This window comes from Lagenorhynchus albirostris, chromosome 10 (assembly GCF_949774975.1).
Source record: "Lagenorhynchus albirostris chromosome 10, mLagAlb1.1, whole genome shotgun sequence".
In the NCBI taxonomy this organism is placed as follows: Eukaryota; Metazoa; Chordata; class Mammalia; order Artiodactyla; family Delphinidae; genus Lagenorhynchus; species Lagenorhynchus albirostris.
In genome coordinates, this window is record NC_083104.1 from 41207448 (window position 1) to 41233170 (window position 25723).

Genomic DNA, 25723 nt, shown 5'->3' on the forward strand with positions numbered 1-25723 from the left:
AGCCTGTGCTCCGCAACGGGAGAGGCCACAACAGTGAGAGGCCCGCGTACCGCAAAAAAAAAAAAAAAAAAAAAAATTGTACACACAACCCATGTTCTTCTAGATATCTACATTGTAGCCATATCTATTTATAAATATGTATTAAAATATATATGCATGTTAAAAATATTTATATACACATATGTTAAAATATATGCACGCTAAACATATTTACATACAAGGGCTTACAGCATGTTCTCCAGCCTAAGCCTTGTTTCCCCTTATCATACCATGAAGGTGGGGGTGGACTCTAGGGTCAGGCTGCCTGGGTCTTTCACTTACTGGCAGGTCACCTTAGGCAGGTCACTCACTGGTTTTCAGTCTCCCTATCTGTAAAATGGGGATAATAATAGTACCTACTTCACAAGGTTATTGTAAGGATTAAATAGTTAATACAAAGAAAGCATTTAGAACAGATAAACCCCCAACACTTGCTAGCCACCTCCATCATCATCATCATCATTGTCTTTTTCTTAAGTTTTTAAAAAATTTTACTTAATTAATTTATTTATACAGCAGGTTCTGATTAGTTATCTGTTTTATACATATAAGTGTATATATGTCAATCCCAATCTCCCAATTCATCCCACCACCACTCTATTGTTGTCTTTACGTAAATGTTATTTTTCAATATTAGAATATCCAAACTTTCATCATTCTCCCTAATGGCTAAGTGATGATTATGGCATGATTTATTTAACTTGTTCTTCAACTATTTTAAATTTAAACTAAATAATTGGATACTAGGTCTGAGACTCTGAAGGTACGATTCTAGTCTGACTTTGAGTAACTTGGGCAAATACTTTAAAAAAACTCAGCTACAGGATGAGATAGTCAAGAAAGAGGACCATGGGAATGAAGAGTTTTGAGCTCTTTTCTGTTGAATGGCTGTATTTTGTAAAGGAGGTGGAGTTGGATCTCTTATAGTGCTGCCTTAGAGAACTACTGAGCATTGGCTGAGTAGAGGGGATGTGGGGAAAGTGGTCACCAAATGGGGTGTTCTTTTTCTCATTATCAGGACAATTATTTCTGACATTTGACATCAAGGAATTAAGCATGGCAGTGGGTGGTCCTCTTAACTCCTTTGTGGAACTCCTGAGAAAGTATCATTAAATGGGTTTAAAATAGCTAATTATTGAAATCATTTAATAATGTTTACTCAAATAATTTAAAGTATGTACATTCCTTAAGGTATTCCTTGGGCTCTAGGAACAAGAAGCCTCTGGACAACAAATGGTGCCTCAGTTGGGTTATAGTCCCCTCTCTGGAAATTAGGTCTGAGGGCCTTGGGAGAATGGGCTATAAGTAGGGAGATTTCATTTCAGTTGGAAAAGATCCTGGAACATTCTAGGAAGGGATGGACTCATTAGCTTTTAGAAGTATAACGTGCTGGAGCTATGACACCTGTCTTAGTCTGTTCAGTCTGCTTTAAAAAAATACCACAGACTGGGTGGTTCATAAACAAAATAAATTTATTGCTCGCAGTTCTGGAGTATGAGATCAGGGTGCCAGCATGGTGGGCTGAGGGCCTTTTTCTGGGTTGCAGACTTCTCGGTGAATCCTCACATGGTGGAAGGGGCCGGGGAGCTCTGTGGGATCTTTTTACAAGAGCATGAATCCCATTGTGGGGACTCCATCCTCATGACTTTATCCAAACCTGATTACCTCCCAGAGACCCCACCTACTAACAACATCACCTTTGGGCATTAGGATTTCAACATACAAATTTTCAGACCATAGCAGTGCCTTAAACGTTTTATTTTAGTTTTTGTGTCGTGGGACCCTTGTCACACCGAAAGACTGTTTTCTCAAGAACCTCAAGCTCATGGTGCTTGAAGATAATGCTGTTCACCACGTCTGATGGAGACAATTGAGCCCATCTTAGATGAATAATGTCAAGTTCTTACCAGAATGTTGAGAAAGAAAAAGTAGTGTTTCTATAATGAGATCAGACATTGTGGAAATAAGTGGCATGGAGAACAACAATTTGAATACAAACATATGTAATTTCTTATTGTCTATACATTATTAAAATGTTATATTTGAGACAGACTTTCTAAAGCTATTGCTTTTCCTTTGAGCTAGGAAAGTTACTTTTTCTTTGAGCTAGCTAGAAGGAGCTCATATACAGCTTTCTCTCCAGTTACCTCATCTTCTCTTTGCATCCCCTCATGATAAATGCACATACAGTTGGTATAAATGTGTCCCTAATGCAAATGCCTCCATCAACCAGATCAGGTAACTCTTTAATAGATAAGTTTACTCTCCTGTGTCTGGAAACTAGACAGCTTAGAACATTCACACCATCTATGCCAATCTTCTACTTTCCTTATTTAAAGAAGGATTGTGCAATATACTGTCTTACAGAAGCTGGGGCTGTGGCGATCATTAGTCTGATCACATGCTCTCCAGTCCTCCCCAGAAAAGCAGTCTTTCCTTATTTTTTTATCAGCCCCCATATCCATCCTGCTATTTTGACACCAATAGCTGACTGTAAGGTTGCAGTGTATATATACCAGGTGGGTAAGTTAGAGAGGCCACTGACTTCCACAGCATCACCATTGTCTTCTAACAGTGAGACCACCAAAGTGGACTCAGAAGTGGCCCTGCCTCCAATAGACTGTCTTTGTATGTTTCCCTTTCTCGTTTATAAAATGTCAGGAAATTTGTATTTTGAGTGCCTGCTCCGCAAAAGGAAACAATAATTTTGGTTTTCTAATTTTTAAAATTAGGTTAAGAATGTTAAGGTATTCAATGCCTTAGAACATGCGTGACATGATTTTTGGAATATTAAATATATTTATTCTTGTGCTAGTTTCTGGTTTGGAATTGGTCATGTATTTATTCAATCAAGACAGAATTGGGATTCAGTGTTTCTCCATCAATCCAGTTATTGCCTGATATTCTTAGTGTGTTCGCTTCCTGCCTGTGAAATGGACTTAGGCTTTTTTAAAGCATATTCTTTAGGAAGCACGATACATCATAATTAGTAAATGCAAATCTGAAGCCAAAGATAAGTGAATTACATGCAGCCTATAAACAATGACTCCTTGTTTGAGTCATTTAGCACATACATAGAGGTTTGTGTGTATTTCAGTACCTAGCTCACTTCCCATTAGAGTCCACCGATAGGCCATAGCTTGTCACTGTGCTTCCTAGGAACTGGACCATTTCAAAGCCATTGCCTGTTACTTCATTCATCATGTGATTTCAAAGGGGTTTGCGCTCTGTGGGTGCTGGCCCCTGACCCAGTCTACATAGGGGACAAATCCCCCACACTCACCTAGCCTGTAGTTTCACAAAGGGTTAAACAGATAAAGAAAAAGGAAAAAATGCTCTGCAAGGACCAAAATGCTCAGGATAAAAGATGAGCAGACATTCAATCAGAGTGCTTAAAAAACAAACACAGAATTATGTTTAATGCCTTTCCCACCATCATTTATACAAATGTTTTACATCTTCGTTTTGCTTTTTGTCCTTAAAAGACCTTAATGGACCGACACCATGCATGTTGTTTTTTTCTGATGACAGGTCGTTTGAAGAACCTGAAGGAACTCAATGTGCGTTTCAACCGTCTGAAGAGCATTCCTCCAGAACTGGGAGACTGTGAAAATCTAGAGAAACTGGATTGTTCTGGAAATCTAGAATTAACTGAGCTCCCCTTTGAAGTAAGAAAGAAAATGTTTGCACTTTTATTTGGTTTATGACATGGAATGGTCTGTAACATGGGGAAGAATTTTAAAAGATGAAATTCATTTTTATTTATATGACTTTTCCTGACATTTTAATCACCCTAAACCAGCTATTATCAAGTCTTTAAAAATGTTCTTACAGTCGGCCACAACCTGAATTTAAGTTCAAAAAAGCTATCAAAGGAAAACTAGGCAAAAAATCCTATTTTCATGCAATATATTTTTATTTAATGCCTATTTAATATATGATGCCTGTTGTCTATAATGCAGATCCTGATTTATTTATCCATAATGGAGGAATAAATTGAAAACAGTTGGAAATAAATAAAGGGGATAAAATTTAAAAATGTATATACTCATAACAAAACTTATAGATAACTAAAGCAGTTCTACAGATAGGATTTGAGAACTCCATTAACTTAAAAATACCCATTAGTTTCTTTTTGTCTGTATTCATTGGGGAAATGATTTTAAATTACTTTTCTGATAAAACAGAACATATGAAAGTGAACAGTTTTTATTGCCAGATAAAACTAAACAGGTTCTTGTGCTTGAAGAGAGAGATGGATCTCACAAATTCTGCTGGTAATGAATAGGCTAAAAATAGTATCACTGGTGAGGCTCTGACAAGGCCGTGGCCACAGATTCTATCTAGTCCTAGAAGGCGTATTCTTTTCCTTTCCTGAAAACTTCCGGATGGGAGGAAGAGGCCACTTCCGCTCTTAGCACCCATGTCACCCAGGAAATGCTGGGCAGTGGTCCCGGTGAGGGTGCACAGCCAGGGCTCAGGATTCCCCACACAAGCGGCTCGTTCCCCAGTCCTCCCCATCTGAGAGAGGGACCCAGTCCTCTCTCAGATGTGCAGGCTGGAAGCAAGCCAACTCACCCTTGACCTCTCTTGCTCCCATGCCCCATGTCCACTCCATGAATAAGTCCTGTTGGGCACGCCGTTCAGAGTAACAGGGGAGATTTCTGATCATTTGCCACATCACTTTACCGGTCCACATGTGAGTCTTCTGAAGATTTGCCAAAACCCATTAAGACAGTCTTCCCCAGGTCATCCTACTCTTTGAGGCTTGCACTTTCTGTCTTCTCTGACTTTGCACATGCTGTTCCCCACCTGGAGTTTCCTCCCCTACCTTTCCATCTGTCAGGGAACCTCAGGACCCAATTCAAATACTCCATTCTCTGTGAAATCTTTCCTGACCTCTGACCCTCACCTCACTGTGATGCTGGACAGATTAACCACTTCTTTCTTTGTGTTACTGAACATTGCAAATTGGAAACTTCACACTAGTTCTGACTACATAAAATTGCATTGCTTGTTTATGAAAGTATAAACTCCTCAAGGGCAGCCACTGTGTGCTTTTCATCCTAGCACCCCCAGCGTGTAGCACAGTGAATGACACCTAGTAGATGCTCAACGTACATACTATATTGATCTGGTTTGCATATGTTCATAGAAATGCCTTTGGGAAGAGACATCAATCTCAAAATTATTAGTTGAACTTAATTCCCACTCTTAAAAAGTAATTAGAATATTTTGTTATTCCTTCCTAGTTAAGTAATTTGAAGCAAGTTTCATTCGTAGATATCTCAGCAAACAAGTTTTCCAGTGTCCCGATCTGTGTCCTGCGGATGTCTAATTTGCAGTGGTTGGATATCAGCAACAATAACCTGAGTGACCTGCCACAAGACATAGACAGGTAGCTACTTGCATTCTGAAGGTGAGGTATATGAATTAGTCACTAACATTTTAAACATGCATAACACGTGAATGTTCTGTGAGATCAACTAATTTTCCAGAGTTTCTTGTTTCCAGGAAATCAGTTTGATTCTTTATAGAATAAGACAATTCCCAGTCTGCACCATACATATACATGTACAGTTGACTCTTGAACAACGAGGTGGTTAACCTGCATGTAATTTGTAGTCAGCCTCCGTACCTGGGGCTCCTCTGCATCTGTGAATTCAACCAACCATGGACCCATGCAGTACTGTAATGTGTGGACCCGCACAGTTCAGACCTGTGTTGGTCAATATATATACATGTGTGTGTGTGTGTATATGTATGTGTATGTATATATATATGTATGTATATAGTTTGAACACATCTTTAATTTACTTTAGTTCTCAATAGAATGGAACATTAACTTTCCTTTCCTCCCCAGAAGTAGAAAAGTAAATTTATTATGTACAGAATCAAAATATATTATTCTATTTGGGATATCAGGATAATTTTTATTAGTTTCATTTACTGCTTTGATTGATATACTTAGTAATGTCTTCAGATTATATCCTTACAGCTATTTCTTGTTTAAAAAGTAACTATTATACTAAATCATATACGATTCCTTCATTCATTCATTCTACCAATATTACTAGGCAGGCCCAGAGAGTGGGCTGGGTTCAAAGTGGTAAATGAAACAAACTGTCTGGCCTCCTGGAATCCACAGTCTTCGTTATAAAGTAGCATAAGTAAACTATTGGGACATAGGAACCGAAAATGGCTTGGTCCCAAATGCTGTCTCATATGACCTTTCTCTACTCCTGGTACATATGATGTGTATGGATACTTCCCTGGTTTATGAGGCTAAGTGGGAATTGTTTTAGTTTGAAACATAAGGGGAACTTTGTGAAATATTTTGTGGGATCAGTCAAAATTTTGAAAATGAATGAAAGAAAAAACTAGAGAGAGGGGCACTGAGTTAGAACAAAATGGAAAACAGAGTAAAACATATTTGGAGCATGTTTTTCTCATTTCCTTTTCACTCTGCAGGTTTACTCCTGTTTTAAAGTCAAAATATGATGAGAGAAGAGTAACTGTTTTTAAGACATACAAAAGGAAATATGTTGCCAGAATTTGTTTATTCTCACTCCAACTCTAATATGATTTCTTTCCCATGACCTGTTAACCCTTGGGAATGCAGTAGACACTTGAATATACTGATTTTTTAAGTTCCATCTTGGCCTACTTTATATTGTGTAATTTGCTTATCCTGCTGCTATATCTCTGCCTTTAACTGTCAATTAAGTCAGTAAAAACTTAAAAAAGAAACCCAAATCATGTCACCCGGCATGACTTTATTCATTTAAATTGTAAAGTTAGTTTATTCTTATGAGTCACTTAAAAAATAAACTAACTAGGGATTTCCTACTAGAATTTATTTATAATTTACTTTGGTTTTCTTGCTATGAGGCTAAGTCCTTGTGTTCTAATCCCTTTTACATCTTCTTAGGCTACGAGAACTGCAGACCTTTCTCCTGTATAAGAACAAGCTGACCTATCTTCCCTTTGCCTTGCTTAACTTAAAGAAGCTCACCTTGTTAGTCGTCAGCGGGGACCACTTGGTGGAGCTCCCGACAGCCCTTAGTGACTCATCCACACCTTTAAAGTGAGTAGACAGAGAGCCCAGTAGAGACCCATTCAGACACAAGGGAAGAGCAAGAAGCACCTGGAGCCTGTGTGCCCGTCTCAGGAACCAGATTAGATGGTTCTCGTACTCTAAGAACAAGAAGTTCTGGTGCCTTCTTACAGGATTTTGTAGTTTTTGGCCAATGGCATGGGGAGGTAGAGCTCAGAGGATTTCTGGACAAATGCTACCTGCTGGTTGAAGGCACCAGGGCTCCCTGGTCGGATACTCAGCACTCCCATCACCGCTGGCCTGGATGGGTCAGTGGCTGTTGAATCTTTCAAAACTGTGAAGAAATTAGATCAAATGCCATTTTGGATTGTCTCCTTTAGCTTCTTTTTTTGTCACAGTAGTCCATCTTTTTTTTTTTAACATCTTTATTGGGGTATAATTGCTTTACAATGGTGTGTCAGTTTCTGCTTTATAACAAAGTGAATCAGTTACATATACATATGTTCCCATATCTCTTCCCTCTTGCGTCTTCCTCCCTCCCACCCTCCCTATCCCACCCCTCCAGGCGGTCACAAAGCACCAAGCCGATATCCCTGTGCCATTCGGTTGCTTCCCACTAGCTATCTACCTTATGTTTGTTAGTGTATATATGTCCATGACTCTCTCTCGCCCTGTCACAGCTCACCCTTCCCCCTCCCCATATCCTCAAGTCCGTTTTCCAGTAGGTCTGTGTCTTTATTCCTGTCTTACCCCTAGGTTCTTCATAACATTTTTTTCCCTTAAATTCCATGTATATGTGTTAGCATATGGTATTTGTCTTTTTCTTTCTGACTTACTTCACTCTGTAAGACAGACTCTAGGTCTATCCACCTCATTACAAATAGCTCGATTTCGTTTCTTTTTACGGCTGAGTAATATTCCATTGTATATATGTGCCACAACTTCTTTATCCATTCATCCGATGATGGGCACTTAGGTTGTTTCCATCTCTGGGCTATTGTAAATAGAGCTGCAATGAACATTTTGGTACATGACTCTTTTTGAATTTTGGTTTTCTCAGGGTATATGCCCAGTAATGGGATTGCTGGGTCATATGGTAGTTCTATTTGTAGTTTTTTAAGGAACCTCCATACTGTTCTCCATAGTGGCTGAACCAATTCACATTCCCACCAGCAGTGCAAGAGTGTTCCCTTTTCTCCACACCCTCTCCAGCATTTATTGTTTCTAGATTTTTTTTATGTAGTCCATCTTTTAAATACCTTCTTGGTGGTGATTTTATGAGTCCTTTTCAATGTAGCCACATCATTTTAGAGTTTGATGTCACTAATTGGGAGTAATATCAAACAAACATACTAAGACTCGTATATGACGGGGACACTAAATGTTATCGTTCACCTCATGGCTTCCTGCCCGCTGTCCTCTGTCTGTGGCTAAGTAACTGTCATTTCCCCATCAAGCCTCTGTACAGTCTCTGCTGTAACCTGACTCTATAATCCTGTTGGATTATTGCACAGTAGAATTCCACTGGTGACACATATTATGTGGTTAGCTGTGACTTCTAAGAAGAAGTGAGAACTTGGGATTTAATGCCACAAAGTTTGACTTCTTCTGAGAGGATTTTTGCACAATACAAATACATAGGTGAAAATGTGATATTTTCCATACTCTCTTGAATAGATTTGTAAGTCTTATAGACAATCCTATTGAGAATACCCAGTGTCAAGATGAAACGATGGAAAGTGAACAAGATCGCCAACATTTTGATAAAGAATTTATGAAAGCCTATATTGAAGATCTTAAAGAAAGAGGTAGGTTACTCATATTCAAAATTATTTAAAATGAGTGTATAGTATTCCATTCACTCATGCAACACATTTATTGCTATAAGTCAAACTGACAAAAAGTTAATTGGGGGCTTCCCTGGTGGCACAGTGGTTGAGAGTCCACCTGCCGATGCCGGGGACATGGGTTCATGCCCCGGTCTGGGAAGATCCCACATGCCGCAGAGCGGCTGGGCCCGTGAGCCATGGCCGCTGAGCCTGCACGTCCGGAGCCTGTGCTCCACAACGGGAGAAGCCACAACAGTGAAAGGCCCGTGTACCGCAAAAAAAAAAAAAAAAAGTTAATTGGTTAGGGGCAATAACCAATAAATAAAAATAATTTGTAAATTATTTTTGTATTTACCAAAAAAAAAAAAAGATACATTGCCTTTCCTTAAATAATGAAATTTTCCTAGTGCATTAGCATGCTTAATACATCTACAACCATGTGACAGAGAGGCTGGGAAACAGCACTTAAAATGTGAAGATTGTGTTACTAACTTTACATGGCTTTTCAATGAAATGATATTGATAAAACAGTATTCTACTTAATGGGAAAAGAAGGTTCCATGTCAAAATCCATTTAAATTCAACTTTAAAAAATGTCATCTCGTATAAATCAAGGTACACCTACGTAAAAATCACAAAAGGAAGAAACAAGATGGCAGATTAGTAAGTAGATGCATTTAGTTTTGGTTTCCCATAGGGTGGTGAAGATACAGGGCGGTCACAGTACCTCAGGAAAGGGCTGAGAAAGAAGCGTTTTCCCCAGTGGCTATTTCCGAAGTGTTTCAGAAGCCTTAGAACCCCTTCCTTCTGTCACATCTAGACACAGGAAAAGGCATAAATCAGCCTTTGTTCTTCTAATCCCCACCTCTTTTCTGGGTGTAGATGCCTGCAAGTTACCCCTTAATTTTTCAGGTCTCTTTTTCTGATAAGCCGGGTGCAGACCTGAAAGAAAGATGTCACGCATGTGGGTTTAGGGAGGAGGTAGCCCTGGCCCCCAAGACTTTGAAGACAAGCACCTGGGGGCAGGTTCCATCAGTCACACTCAGAAAACATGCATGTCTCATCACATTAATGAAAAATACCATTTATTGGCAAATTAAAAGTTTTTCAATTAGATTAAGAAAATTTCTATATAGTTACCTCTAATCTGTTTGTCCATCCCTAATTTTGCATGCTGAAATATTATGAAATAAATTAGAAATTTATGTTAAACATGAAACTGAAATAACAGAACCATTTATTTATCAAAATTTATCTTTGGGTCATATAACTTTCCTCTTGCGAAAAACCTTCTTGTATTTTATTCGTTTCTTCATAATTGTATTATAGTGCTATTATATAAAAATGCAAGAACAAATTAGAGAAAATAAGTATTAATCTTTCGATCTATGTGGCCAGCAATAAAATAATTTGATTTTCAAAGTTAACTTTAGTAATGATAGATTTTGATTCCATTCATTTATTTCTAAATAATTATCATAATTCTATACTTCACATATTCATAGTAGGTTGAACTAAATGATATTGCCAATATTCAGCTGGTTTTGACCTGCGAAAATGGTGATTTCTTAATAGTTCAACCTATGCTGGACATATGCTTTGAATTTTTTTAAGTTTGTTTCTTTTTTCTCCATCATGTTGTCTTCTCTCTTTTTCCTCCTTCCCCATAAGACTAATGTCTGAGTTAGAGAGTTCATCACTCTAAGGAAAAAAACTAGATTTAGTGAGTCTACATGGACATCCAACCTGATATGATTCAAGAATGATGAGGAAGTGAAGCCCCTCGCTGGTTCTCAAACTTTAGTGCACATGAGAATCAGCGGCAGGCCCCACTCTCAGAGTTTTTGAGTCATCAGGTTTGGGTGGGGCCTGAGAAAGTACATTTCTAGCAAGTTCCCAGGTGATACTGATGCCTTGAGTCTGAGAAACACACCTTGAGAACTATTGGTATAGACCATACCTTGACAAAAATTGGCTGTGAAGAGAGAGAGAGAGAGTGGGGAGTAACCAGTTGGAAGAGTAAGTATGATAAAAGGGTTATTAATAAGATGGTGCTTCATTTAGGAATAGCCCAAACTTCTCTTGTAAACCGTATTCCCTTCCACCTGGCATCCCCAGTCCCAAATCCTTGGCCATCTATTTTTGTTTTGTCAACTTTTATTATTTTAGGATCATACAGTTTCCAAGATGTTGATGTAGCTGTGTGAGTTGGTTGGAAAGATTGCAAAAGAATGAGAGTTAATAATAATGTATTCTTCTTAGATCTAAATATCTCTAACGCCAGACTATACATTTGCGGTAGTTGACTTAGTTCTAATAAATGCATTTATACTTGAAGTATGAAGTGGCAATAATTTGTGTTTTGACATAGTTACACTTCATAATAAAATGGGGAATGGTTGAGTATATATTTTCTTTTTGTTACAGAATCTGTTCCCAGCTATGCCACTAAAGTATCTTTCAGCCTTCAGCTTTGATGCCATCCATCAGAAGACTACAGAATTTTCCTGACTTGTGGAGCTGTAAATCTTCCTGTTGTGGGTCATGTCATAGAGGAATAATGGCTTGTGCTTAAAGACAAAGTCTAGAAACCATGGTCATAGTTGTTAGGAAAGATGATTTTCAAATTTCAAATATGTGAGTACCTCTCTCTGTGGACTGGAGAATTGATAAATGGGTTTATATATTGACATTTAAAGGTTCATTTGCATACACTTGTTTCCAAATCATGCACATTTAATATTTTAGAAAATGTGTTATTTTTTAAAAATTATCACTTAAAGACCAAAATTTGAAGTTGATTGCATTGTTTTCAGGAATCTGGAGATAAAGGGATGGTGAGAAGAGTATTTATACTGGACTAGTCAGATGAGACTTTTTTATTTTGTTATTTTGAAAGAGTTTTAATGCATTATTTCTTTTACTGAGGACAGTTTTTCTTGGGTTTATACAAATGGCTATTTTCATGTTTTAAGTTATATTTTACAAGTGTAGGCTTTCAGGAAAGACTTTAGGTATAATCTGGACCTTGAGGGCAGAAAGAAGGGCTGGATTGTCTGCCCAGGCATGGGGCTTAGATGGTGTGCTGGTGTCCCTAGTGGAGCAAGTGTGGGCCTGACTGGTCCTGGGAAGCGTTGCGTGGCCTGCGTGGGTGGTCAGCCTGCCTTGGGTGGGCCCCTTGGGGGTCCTGGGAAGCGTTGCGTGGCCCGCATGGGTGGTCAGCCTGCCTTGAGTGGGCCCCTTGGGGATCTTGGGAAGCCTTGCGTGGCCTGCATGGGTGGTCAGCTTGCCTTGAGTCGGCCCCTTGGGGGTCCTGGGAAGCCTTGCGTGGCCTGCGTGGGTGGTCAGCTTGCCTTGAGTGGGCCCCTTGGGGGTCCTGGGAAGCGTTGCGTGGCCTGCATGGGTGGTCAGCTTGCCTTGAGTCGGCCCCTTGGGGGTCCTGGGAAGCCTTGCGTGGCCTGCGTGGGTGGTCAGCCTGCCTTGAGTGGGCCCCTTGGGGATCTTGGGAAGCCTTGCGTGGCCTGCATGGGTGGTCAGCCTGCCTTGAGTGGGCCCCTTGGGGGTTCTGGGGCACCTGCCAGAGCACAGAGCAGAGACCTTGCCTCCAGGGACCTGTCCTCCAAGGTGGCCATATAAGTAGTGGGAATGACTAGTCCACACTGATGAGGAGTCCCTAGCAAGGCTTCTCTGCAGGTACCACAGGAGAACTCTGCCTGTGGCCAAGACGCTGCGGTCCAGAGGGAGCTCAGGAGACTGGATTTACACTGGCAAAGAAGGTATTCATTACAGGGCTTTGAACTTTGATATCACATTGTAGGATTTGGAGAAATTGTACAAATATCTATTTTTATTCTATTATCTTGGACTAAAATAAACAGGATTGTGAATGTGTTGAAGCTAAGTTTAAACAAGTAGGTTTTGTGACTAAGATGGAAAAAATGCATATCTTCACATATATTTATATATGAATCGACTCCTATATGGTCTAGCCCAGTGGTGTCCAGTAGAACTTTATGCAGTGAAGGAAATGTTCTGCATCTGTGCTGTCTAATTTAGTAACCACCAGATGCATCTGCTTCTTGAGCTCTTGAACAGTGTCTGGTGTGACTGAAGAACTAAATTTTTAATTACATTTAAATTTAAATAGCCAAGTGTAGCTACCATATTGTATAACATGGTCGAGCCATTTGGGCTTTTCAGAAGTTAATCTGGGCTAGAAATGAAGAGTGATTTTTATTTTCTTATCTGAAGAACCAGTCTACCCCCAGAGGGGTTAATAGACACCCAATATTTTGTCTTAATGGGTTTAATCATAACTCTAAATATTTTATCCTCAACAGACATAAAGCAGGCAGAACAGTCTAAAGTCACATAGTAATGCTTCAGTAGAGTACTGCTTCAAGTTAAAGACAAACTCTGAGAAGTAGGTTAAGAGATGGAAAGAATAGGAAAATGAGAAATCACTTCAACCGAACCTCAAACAATTGTATTTTTCTTTATAACACTTTACAAATATAATGCAAATTTATTAGTTGTACTACGTGAATGATTTTGGAATTTTATTTCATGCTACAGTGTATGTTACATACAGCCAAATGGAAAATATATCTGAAAAGGGGGGAAATGAGGACTTTCGCATAAATTGACTGTCCATAGCTCATGTAAAATTTATTTCAATAAAACCAGTCTTTTGTGCAAAAACCTTATCTCGATGTTACATAAAAATAACCGAAAAAGTACTACATTGATATGTAATTATTTCATGTTACATAACATCCCCAAAGAAATATATTTATTAAATATGAGGCTTGTAGAAATACTATTTACTTTATTCATATTAATGTAAAAATGCAGAAAGATTCTAAAGTAGAATAAGCATCTTAGTGGAGATAATAGAGATTTGAACATTTTGCATGATGCATATGGACTGATTCATAATTTGGAAAAGTAATTTGCATAGTAGAATATATGTATGAACATTAAAGCAATATGAATGAAAGAAAATATAATTCTTAGGAGAAAAATGTTCTGGTTCCAAAAGCTTATTATTATACCCATTTTTCATATGCTGGAAGTTAAGGGGCAAAGACACTTAGGTGAAATCATTGAGTAGAGCATTTTAATTAATAGCAAGACCTACACCAGATTTCTTGACTCTAGCTTTCTAGAATGACCATTTGGCATGCTTGCCAAACACCAGTTTAGGGTAACTCATGATGATTGTGAGCAGTAATCTCCGGAAATCAGTTACTGTCTTTCCCTTTCTGTCAATTACTGTCTTTCCCTTTCTGAGTGGGAAGGAAACTTAGATACGTTTAGTTATCTTTTTTTTTTTTATTGGAGTATAGTCAATTTACAATGTTGTTTTAGTTTCAGGTGTACAGGAAAGTGATTCAGTTATACATATACATATATTCATTCTTTTTCAGATTCTTTACCCATATAGGTTATTACAGAGTATTGAGTAGAGTTCCCTGTGCTATATGGTCGGTCCTTGTTGGTTATCTATTTTATAGTGTGTGTATGTTAATCTCAAGATCCTAATTTATCCCTTCCCACAGCGTTTCCCCTTTGGTAACCATAAGTTTGTTTTTGAAATCTGTGAGTTTCTGTTTTGTAAATAAGTTCATTTGTATCATTTTTAAAAATTAGATTCTACACATGAGTGATATCATGTGATATTTATCTTTCTGTCTGACTTACGACTCTTAGTATGATCATCTCTAGGTCCATCCATGTTGCTGCAAATGGCATTATTTCATTCTTTTTTATGACTGAGTAATATTCCATTGTATATATGTACCATATCTTTATCCATCCCTCTGTCAATGGACATTTAGGTTGCTTCCATATCTTGGCTATTGTAAATAGTGCTGCAATGAACGTTGGGGTGCATGTATCTTTTTGAAGTATGGTTTACTCCAGGTATACGCCCAGGAGTGGGATTGCTGGGTCATATGGTAGTTCTATTTTGAGTTTTTCAAGGAACCTCCATACTATTCTCCATAGTGGTTGTACCAATTTACATTCTCCCTAGCAGTGTAGGATGGTTCCCTTTTCTCCATGCCCTCTCCAGCATTTATTGTTTGTAGACTTTTTGATGATGGCCATTGTGACCGGTATGAGGTGATACCTCATTGTAGTTTTGATTTGTATTTCTCTAATAATTAGTGATGTTGAGTATCTTTTCATGTGCTTTTGGTCATCTGTATGTTTTCTTAGTTATCGTTCTGTAGTGTATATAGGTGTAAATGCTTATTTTATGGTATGTGTATTGGATTTATTTCTAAAAATTAGGAAATTACATCTAAGCTTTAAAACTTGAAATGATGCCAAACTGCAGTGTTAATAGGCAGCTCAAATCTCTGCTTAGAGTCTCCAGCTGTTTCACCAGAGTGAAAAATTGAGATGCTTATGTCATTTTATTGCAGCATAATATAAATTACAGAGGAAGCAAATTATAGTTGAGTATTGGGCCTTAGCACCACTCATAATTCTTAGGAAAGAAAGCAGCTAAACACTGGTAATGGGACCAAAGAAGATATGATGTTAAATAGATGAACTTGCCTTGATTGTAAAATTCACCAGGGAGACAAAGAGGACCCAAGGCTGAGCTTGCACCAGTAGAGCTGTGGCTTTGAGGGAAGGATGGACACTGTCTGGGGCTAGGACTTCAGTCTTTAGTAATCAGCTGCTACACTAGAGTCTAATTCAGTTGTGACTGGTCAACCCCAGGTAGCTCCTGTAACCCCAGGTATGGGCAATGAAGTAGTCCAAAACAAGATCTGGTTCTCACTTTTTTTTTTTTTAATTCCATCACTGATTTTTAAAAAAAATTATTCATTTGTTTATTTATTTAACTGCACCAGGTCTTAGTTGCAGCACGCAGGATCTTCAACCTTCATTGTGGCATGTGAGGTCTTTAGTTGCGGCATGTGAGGTCTTTAGTTGCAGCATGCGAACTCTTGGTTGCGGCATGTGGGATCTAGTTCCCTAACCAGGGGTCGAACTTGGGCCGCCTGCATTGGGAGTGCAGAGCCTTAGCCACTGGACCACTGGGGAAGTCCCTGGTTCTCACTTAGAGCATGTTTATTTTTGTGACTTTCTGAACATATTTTGTAACCTCCTGAAGGGGCCGATAGTCAACATTGGAACTCGGAGCCAGGATTGCAAGGCCAGCGCTTTCACAAATGCACTGTATAATCCTGGGAAAAATCACTTCACTTTGGGTGAGGCTCATTTTCCCCACCTGTAAGAAATAGAGTTGGAGAAGACAATTTCTAAGGCTGATCCCCACTTTAATATTTTATGATTTGCTTTCCACTAAGAACCCCTTTTTATATTAATGACCCAGCATGCCTTCCCCACCTCACTGGTCACTCAGCTTCCAGCTATTTATGGGCTGCTGGGGCACCCTCTTTTCTCTTAGATGTTTGTTTCTTAGGCATGTGTTTGTTCTGTCTTGTCCCACTATTACATTTTAAGTTCCTGGAGTTTGCCTAATACAGATATGTAGACTATGCTTCAACGTCTGAACATGAGTAGCAAGTCTGTGAAGAATTTAGCTACACATTTCTGTTTTGTTCCCAATAGTTATCTCTGTGCTGAGTTGTACAAATATTATTCCTGATATTGCCTTGAAAGTGTAAACTTACATCATAAAAAATTGCATTTTCTAGAAATGCAAATCGAAGGCACTATGAGATATCACCTTACACCCATTGATATGACTATTATGTTAAAAAAAAACAGAAAATAAGTTGGTTAGAATGTGAGGAAATTGGAATCCTTATGGTGGGACTGTAAAATGGTACAGCTGCTGTAGAAAACATCATGGCAGTTCCTCAAAAAATTAAGGTAGAATTACCATATGATCTTGCAGTTCCACTTCTGAGTATATAGCCAAAAGAGTTGCAAGCAGAGTCTCAGAGAGATATTTGTACACCCATGTTCACAGCAGCACTACTCACAACAGCCAAAAGGTGGAAGCAACCCAAGCGTCTATCAATGGATGGCTGGATAAACAAAGTTTGGTACATACATACAGTGGAATATTGTTCAGCCCCCAAAAGGAAGGGAATCCTGTCACATGCTACAACATGGATGAACCTTGAGGACATTATGCTAAGTGAAATAAGCCAGTTACCAGAAGACGAATACTATATAATTCCACATGTATGAGGTATCTAAAGTAGGCAGGTTCATACAAACAGGAAGAAGAATGATAGTTAGCAGGGCCTAGGGGGAGGGAGAAAAGGGGAGTTGTTGTTTAATGGCTACAGAGTTTCAGTTTTGCAAAATGAAAAAGTTCTAGAGACTGTCCCAGCTTGAGCAGCCTGTGCTTTCAGGAACCACTGTCGTTGATGAGAGAGGCAGGCAGATGGAGAAGGAGACAAGGGCGAGTGAAAAGGAGCATTTGCTGTAAATGACTACTGCTTTCATTTTAGCTACATATACAGAAGGATTCCTATTTCTAGATAAAAAAGATGTAAGAATGAGTCTTAAAATTATTCTCATTAATCAGAATAGAAAACTTGTATAGAAAGCAACTTGGTTTCAGAATCCTGGTGGGAATCCATGGACAGACTTCCACCCTTGGTCCTTCAGAACAGGGTCCCCCGTAACAATGTTTTTGATTTTGCAACCCTGTCAATGAGAAACTGAACACCCACTCCAAATGGGTGTGTATTTATTTATCATATCACTATACCATTCTACTAATATATTAACATACATGATAAAACATGTGACAAGAAATAGTTAAGTACAAACAAAAATTAAATGGAGTTGTAAGGATATCTCCCCACCTGGGCAGATGGTCCTGCCTCAGCCCTCAGCTGCGTGTAGCTCCTCGGTGGAGACCACTGCTCTAGAACCCGGCTTTTCAGACTAATGCTTTGGACGGCAAACGCCGCCACAGATTGACATCAGAAGGTCTGTGCAAAATCGTCTGGGGAGAGGGCCCCCAGGTTTCCTAAGATTTCCAAACTGTTCTGTGAGCCATAAACGCCTCAGTCTCAGTTCTCTAGAGAATGAATGAAATTGCAGCATTCTTTTTTTTTAAATTGAGGTGAAATTTATATTAAATTAACCATCTTAAAATGAACAAATAAATGGCATTTGGTGCATTCACAGTGTTGTGCAACCATCACCTCTAAAATACTTTCATCACCCCCCCAAAAAACCCATACAGATTAAATAGTTGCTCCCCACTTCCCCTCTCCCCCCAGTCCCTTGTTTGGCAGCCACAAATCTACTTGCCATCTCTAGATTTACCTATTCTGAATATTTTGCATCCATGGGATTATACAGTAGATGACTGTGTGTCTGATAAACTCAACATCATGCTTTCCAGGCTCAGATAGTGGTTTTTACCACAATTACAATGATGATTATTAGCATGAGACAGCAGCAGCAGCTCATGCCTAAGCTCCTGGTACGCTGGGCTGTGTGGGAAGAGAAAGTGCAATTGTTGAAGGAGTTCTGGTCTCTTCTCTCTGCCTGGAAGTTGGTGTTTGCTCTCGGGCTCCAGGAAACGGGGAGGCTCTCAGCTTGTGTGGTCTCAGGAAACGACTGTCTGGGTAATACCTTCTTTTTCTTCACTGCATCCCCTCTGGTGCTACTCCTCGTGGGAGAAGGTTTTTCGGTGGTGATCCCGAGGATGGGGGAGCTTATTGTGGGAGGTAATGGGGATACTGGTGACCACATGGCCAGACCTAACTCACTCTGCACACAGAAGCCCTGCAGACATGCCTCGCAATTGTCACTGTCATGTGGCCCTTCAAGAGAGATTTCCTTGATCATAGGAATCTCCACCAACGTAAATCCTTCTCTATAGCATTTCTTCAGAATGTGCAACACCAGGTTGTTCAGGATCCTTGAGATGTTCCCTTCTGTAAACTTGGGAACCTCAAACGAAGGCTGGGAGCACTTCTGACATCTCTGGGCAAAGACCCTCATCTTCACCCGGCCCCTGGATTCCCCCTCACTCCAGTGCATGTGGAAAAGGACCTGAACTTGGGCAGAGGCCCAATTTCGAGAGCATGAGGAGCACTGGAACCTGTGGAGAAAGAAGACAAGACCCTCAGCTTGGCCCAGTATGGCCCAGTATGGCCCAGTTGTGGGCTGTGCCGGAGGGACACACAGAAACATGATTTGATCCGGGTCATGGATTAGTGGGGAAGAAATCCCGAGCCCCTTGTTCCTATCTCCATTGTGCCACCAGCATGCTCTGTGACCCACAGATGTGTCTGCCATGAAAACAGCAAATCACAAGCCATCAGAGCTGGAAGGAATCTCGGGCAAATTCGAAGTCCGGTGTGATCATTTTAGAGATGAGGCACACGCTGGGAACTTGTCACGCCCAGAGACCCAGTGAGTGGAAGAGGCAGGACTGGAACTCCAGTCTCTTGACCCCAAATCAAGGCTTCTTCAAATGTAGATTTAAGTGGGTCAAAGGCAACAAGTGCAACAGCCCCAAGAACCCTGAACTGAAATCCAAAAATAGATACAAGTCGGTGTGGATAAGTGCTGTAGTCTGAATGTTTGTGTCCCCCCGCAAATTCCCATGTTGGGATCCTAACGTTGAAGGTGATGGTGTTAGAAAGTGGAGCCTTGGGGAGGTGATTAGGTTGTGAGGGTGGAGCCCTTGGGAATGGGATTAGCCCCCTTATAATAGCGATCCCACAGAGCGCCCTAGCTCCTTCTGCCATGTGAGGACACAAGGAGAAGCCTGTGGCTCAGAAGAGCAGCTGGCGCCTTGATCTTGGACTTCCAGCCTCCAGAACTGGGAGAAATGAGCTGAGACTCTGCTCCCATGCTCTTGGCCTGGGAAAAGCACGCGCCACCAGGAGAAGAGAGCTCTGCTTCCTCTGCCCGGAGCCTCTCCTGGCGAGGGGTTGGTGGGCAGGCAATGAGCACGGCCCCAGTCCCGAGCTAGAGTCCCAGCCTCCCACCCCCAATCCTTGGGGCTCTGCTTTCCCAACTGGAAAAGAGAGGGTGAGACTCTGGATGACTTCTGAGGGTCCTATTTTAAAAAGACTCCATCAGCTTGTAGTAGAGAGGGGTAAGGTTGCTGAGTGTTGCTCAGCTCTCCCCGTCCTCTGCCCCCTCCCTGACGCTTCCCCTCAGCACACAGGGCCTCTCCCCACGGACTCTGTGTTGGACCCTAGGTCTCCCAATGCAGGGAGCATGAGCCCTGGGTCCTGCTCGTCCAACTCTCCTGCGGTTGAGGGAAATAGCCTCCACTCCTCCCCTTCTCTTTCCCTCACTGCTTCTCACCCTCACCCCTCGCAGCCTGTTTTCTCTGTATCTGGGCATTAGCCCAGTCCTGCTATGGTTTTGCGGTTCAGTGTAAAAAGGAAAAATTTTTAATGAAGCCAAAACGTCTTGGATCAAGGGCACCTTGCTTCCTGTAATCTTCAGTTTACAAGCGTGAGCACAACAAGACAAGTAACGAGTGTACACGGTAAGAAATAAGCAAGAATTTTCTGGAATATTGCTATCGCATTCCCTACTCACCTGGCACAGGTCCACTGCTGGTATTGTGTCCACCCTGGCTTCAGGATGTTAGGAAGAAGGCTTTTGTCTCGTGTCAGTTTCCACGTGTGCCATGGTTTCACCTCCCGGATTAATTCCTGGAACACCTGCTTCCACGCCTCCATGTCCTGACGCATCGCTGCTGTCCCCGTGAGCTGGGTGCGACAGTGTCTCCTGGGCTCTGACGGATCTGGAGCAGGACATGAGGTTTCCCACTTTAGAGAGCAAGGGTTCAGACCCACTCTCCCTTTATGTCCCTGGACTGGGCTCATGGACCAGGTCTTTGCCCCAAGGACCAAAGGTCAGTTGATGCTGGCTCCAAGTTCTGAGAACAGCACTAGGCTCCACAGGGAGTTTCGAAAGACACGGAATGCATGGCTTCATCCAGCAAAGTATTACCAAAGGAGGGCCCTGGACTCCGTGTCAGGACGGGTGGATCTCAGCCTGGCTCTGCTATTTGCCCACCTTTAACTGGGAACACACCTTGTTACCTCCGAAGCCCTCTAGATGGTGGAGACAGGCTGCAGTTTCCCTTTCTAGAAGTAACATTTGAAAATCCTTGTCCATTGGGCTGCTGTGCTCACGATCCAGGAGGAGAGATGCAAAGAAGGACACGGCCATCCTGGGACCTTGCTCAAATTCCTGCATCCCTGCATCCTCGCCCTTGCTCTTTACTTCCTTGCTTGTGCCAAGTCTCTGTGGGACCGTGTTTCACAGGCACTCAGCTGTCCAAGGCAACTCCCAAGCCCACTCTTCCACCCATTGGAGACCAAAGCTGTTGTAGTTCCTTTGCCCCAGAGATGAGGCTACAAAGTCCCCACGTGGGTGGGAGGCCATGGCCACACTCCGAGGTGCTTCATCATCCCCTACTTCCTCCAGGACAGGCTAGGGAAGGAGGAAGGAGAGAGCAGCGGGGCTGACGCCAGGGTGGGTGCTAAAGCAGGAGAGGAAAGCCCTGCCCTCAGCGAGTCCTCCAGGCTGGCAGCTCCTACCTCAGCTCAGGCCCGCAGAACAGCCTCTGTCCTGGCCTGCCGGCGCCTCCAGGGCTGCCTGAGCCACTTTCCACACTGCAGCTGCGGGTCTTTCCAGAGGCGGAAACCCCCACCCACATGGGGCTGTAGCATGGCGTTCAGACCCCTCACAGGCCAGCCCTGCCTTTCTACCAGCCTTAGCCCTGCCAGGCTCATGCTCCCCCAAGGCCGTATCCGCGCCTCCACACTAAACCCCAGCCCTGCACTCCGGGCCATCCTCTGAACACTCCTGCCCTCCCTGCCCTCCTGCCTTGTGCGCAGATCCACCCCACCCAGAGCACCCACCTTCCCTCCCTCCCTCACCCACCTTCCCTCCCACCTTCAGGTTGTAGGGCCCACTCAGTACATGTTCCACTGTCCACTCCCTGGTCCTGCCTGGTGTTAACTAAAGAAATTCCTGTGCCCGCCTCCTAACTGCTGCTGAAGAAAGAGATCTCCTGAAGGGGAGAATGGCCTCCTCCTTTTCCCCTGCAGTTGAACAAATGCAAATACTCTTCTGCAGCGTAAAGCTCATTCAGATAACAAGGTGGTGACCAGAGAATATTTAAACAAAGGATCGGTCTGACTTTGTAGCCGGTATGAGATATTGTGTGAAAATGTCATATCCTGTTCTGTTTCATTAAAACCACCTTTGAAAATAATTATGTAAGGAGATCTTGAAAGATACCCAGATAGTGTTTCTGGGTCACGTAAAGATTACCTTTAGCCCCTTGCTCTGGTGAGAATATTCTAATTTGAAAACTCTGTGCGCTTAAATGATATAAATATTTGAACACAAGTATTAAAGGGTGTGAGAGTGTTTGTCGCAATTAAATTAACATAGGCTGAATGTCTTCTCTCTAACTACCATGAGTAACATCACTTACCTGTTTTTCCAGAGAATTCTGGGTTTCTGGGGTAGGGGTGGGGTATGCCGAGGCCTGGGAAAGCTCCGTGGGGCTGAAGAGAAGAGAGCGGGATATTCATATTCGTGTCTCACAGGGACACTACTAGTCCCAGCCCCAGAAGTTCTCATTGAGTTGATCTGGGCATCAGCGTTTCTAAACAGCTCCCCAAGTGCTTCTGATGCTCGGTTACGGTTACGGTGGAGACCACACGAGGAAGCGGAAGGGAAGGGAAACCTGGAGAGATCCTGGTAGCAATCGCACGAGAGGGAGACGGAGGTGTCCCTCCTTCCCGCAAGGTTTACAGAGCCTGCTTTTGGGGGAACCAGTCCTAGGGCTGCCTGGTGGCATCCACCAGCTGGGTCAGGCACTGGCAGTCTGAGCAGTGGGCTGTAGATGGAAAAGGAAGGGATAGAAGCGGGAGGGAGGGAGGCAGTGGGGGTGGGTGGGGAGGAAGAGGGGGAGGGGGAGGGGCTGGCCACGGCAGCATTTGGCAACCTCACAGGCACCTCTTTCCCGCCCTCTGCTGCTGCACCAGAGTTCAGCTCCTTCAACAGCAGGCCCACCCTGGGCCATCAGAGTCTGCCCTCCTCACCCTCCAGTTTTGTTTCTATATGTTACTTGGCTCGGGTCACAAATTAACCAGATTTGGGGAGCCCGCTTAATCAATTTCTCTTTCAAATTCTTTTTCTGTACTCCTCCCACGTACTCTCAACCTCAGGGCAGATTAGGAAAAGATTTAGGAAGAGGGTGAGGGTACAGGGGAGAGTCTGGACTGGAAGTCAGGGGTCTTTGGTCTGTGTGGCAGTGAACAAGTGGCTTCAGGCTTTTGGAGGATGAAATGTGCCTTTTTTTTTTTTAAAGGAATTTTGCCTTTTTTATTTTTAAATTTTATTAATTTATTTATTTATGGCTGTGTTGGCTCTTCATTTCTGTGCGAGGGCTTTCTCTAGTTGCGGCAAGCGGGGGCCACTCTTCATCGCGGTGCGCCGACCTCTCACTGTCGCAGGCTCTCTTGTTGTAGAGCACAGGCTCCAGACGCGCAGGCTCAGTAATTGTGGCTCACGGGGCTAGTTGCTCCGCGGCATGTGGGATCCTCCCAGACCACGGCTCGAACCTGTGTCCCCTGCATTGGCAGGCAGATTCTCAACCACTGCGCCACCAGGGAAGCCCAAAATGTGCCTTTTATGTGGAAGGATTCTAGGTGTGCCTGGTACAGAGAAGAGAGCCCTTAGATGCTGGTCTCGTATGTGGAGAGCTTGACAAACACAATTTCCAGGACCTTATTTGGAACACCCTCAACTCTCACAGGGACCCATCCACTCCGGAAATGGAAATTTATGTGTATAAATAGGCGCTTGCATCACTGCCTCTTTGCTGGCCAGGGCACAGCAGGTTCTGTCCCTTCCTCATGGGGAATGGCTGTGGCTGGTCCCTCTGGACATTCATCTCAGCTTCTAAGCCAGGGGCCATTCTCTTTCAAACAGGGTCAGGACTCAGCCTAGACACTCGCTGACACTCTTTCTGAACCCTGGGCTGGGCCCTGGGTCAGCTGCTCTGAGGAGGCCATCTCTGAAAGCTTGGGACATGCACAGAGTGGCAAAAATTTGAGTTACCCATTGCACATGCTCCCAGCTGAAAGGGAACAAGACGGCACTCTGCCGTCTTGAATCAGCTCTCATGCTGTAAACAGGTGTCCTTTTCATGGTCTGTTTGTGCCATGTTTTTCGAATTTTTGTGCTTTTTGTTGGTGACTCTGTTGTTTAAAGTGGCCCCAAGTGTAGTGCTGAAGTAGTGTCCTGAGTTTCTAAGAGCACAAAGGCTGGGATGTGCCCTATGGAGAAAACATGTGCTAGATGAGCTTCATTCAGACATGAGTCATAATGCTGACAACTTGATTTCAGATTTCCAGCCTCCAGGACTGTAAGATAATACATTTTCATTGTTTTAAGCCACCCAGCTTGTGGTAGTAAGTGAAGAAACGAATACAGAAGCGTTTAAAGCCTCCTGGCATTTCCCAGCAGTCCTGAGGGCTGGGGCCACCTGCCTGCTTTTCCAACAGGTGCAAGGAGCAGGAAGCAACTTCAGCATATAGTGCATTCCTTCTTTTCCCTACCTACCATCACTTCCTCGTTATTTGTTGGAATAATGAGAAAAGATTCTCATTATTTGCTGGCTGGACAATTTTGATAGCCCCTTGATTCATATTCTTCCCATAGTGTTCTCTCTGAAAAATCAGCCTTTACAGAGTCGCCAAAGAGCTCTTTTTAAAATCCAGATGCCCTGGGCTTCCCTGGTGGTGCAGTGGTTGAGAGTCCGCCTGCCGATGCAGGGGACACGGGTTCGTGCCCCGGTCCGGGAAGATCCCACATGCCGCAGAGCGGCTGGGCCCGTGAGCCATGGCCGCTGAGCCTGCGCGTCCGGAGCCTGTGCTCCGCAGCGGGAGAGGCCACAATGGTGAGAGGCCCACGTACCGCAAAAAAAAAAAAAAAAAAAAAAATCCAGATGCCCGAGCCGCAACTATGGAGCCCACCTGCCACTACTAAGACCCTGTGCAACCAAATTAAAATACATAAATAAATAATCAATCAATCAATCAATCCGGATGCCACACCCTGGCCGGGCCGGCCTCCTCACTCCTCTGTGAACGTGATAAGCTGGAGCGGGGCTTGCTCAGTTACTTCCTCCATGTCTCCCCTCAAATGTCACCCCCGTAGGGAGGCCTTCCTCAATCCCTAGATATAGTAACACCCTTCACCTCCCCTCCCACACTCTTTCCCTCTCACCATTCTATATTTATCTTTTTGGGGGTTTGTTTTTAAATCACGTCCTGACATAGCCTTAGCTTCTAGGAAACAACCAATTTGAAATAGGAGAGCAGGGAATTTTTATCCACCCATACAGTGCCTGGGTGCTCAAGAATTACTTGAATGATTGTTAAATGAATTCTGTCCAAATTCTGTTGCTGCTCTGTAGAACAATCCCAATCCGAGGCCTGGGGGTGGGGTGAGGGAGGAATGGGCATGGTCCTGCAATTGCTCCTGTCGGTTTTTCCAGGGCAACTGTCCACAGCTTCCCAATCTGCGGGATAATTTCCATTTTCTCTCTAATAATTTGCCTCTTTTTCTGTTGGGTTTTGCTGGGACGTGTCATCATCCCTGATCTATCCATCCCAAAATAATGCCCTCTTTCAGAGTCCCAGCTTTAAGAGCATTTGGGTCAGGACGGGTCTCTTTTTCAAATCTGGCCACCTTAGCCTCTAGGATCTTACTCCCCAAGGAAATTGCTCTTTTAGTCAACTTTAATACAAATGTCTTCCACGGTTTTTCTTTTATTTTGCTCTGT

General features: G+C 42.6%; 2 protein-coding genes across 3 annotated transcripts in view; one reads left to right on the forward strand and one right to left on the reverse strand.

The window, feature by feature from the left end:
• Window positions 1-25723, forward strand: part of LRRC2 (leucine rich repeat containing 2) — a 50554-nt gene that overhangs the window by 23432 nt on the left and 1399 nt on the right. Inside the window, exons 5-9 of one of the 2 annotated variants that reach the window (XR_009542845.1) lie at window positions 3571-3707; window positions 5292-5437; window positions 6971-7126; window positions 8774-8904; window positions 11353-11562. Coding sequence is in view for 1 of the 2 variants with exons in the window: in XM_060162161.1 (XP_060018144.1) it covers window positions 3571-3707; window positions 5292-5437; window positions 6971-7126; window positions 8774-8904; window positions 11353-11402 (620 nt within the window). In the remaining variant the exon portion in view is untranslated. Of the gene's footprint in view, window positions 1-3570; window positions 3708-5291; window positions 5438-6970; window positions 7127-8773; window positions 8905-11352; window positions 13665-25723 lie in introns of those variants that run through there. The other variant, XM_060162161.1, reaches the window with a different exon arrangement.
• Window positions 18283-20664, reverse strand: RTP3 (receptor transporter protein 3). The gene is made up of 2 exons (XM_060162162.1): window positions 20446-20664; window positions 18283-18985 (listed from the first exon to the last, which is right to left on the reverse strand). Exons 1-2 carry the CDS (start codon window positions 20598-20600, stop codon window positions 18283-18285), a joined length of 858 nt encoding a protein of 285 aa, XP_060018145.1. The 5' UTR covers window positions 20601-20664.

Coding starts and splice junctions, on each gene's coding strand:
- RTP3 (XM_060162162.1), bottom strand. CDS start 20,600: ATGCGTCAGGACATGGAGGCGTGGAAGCAGGTGTTCCAGGAATTAATC. Junction 18,986..20,445: donor CAGCAGTGGACCTGTGCCAG/GTGAGTAGGGAA, acceptor CTTTCTCCACAG/GTTCCAGTGCTCCTCATGCT.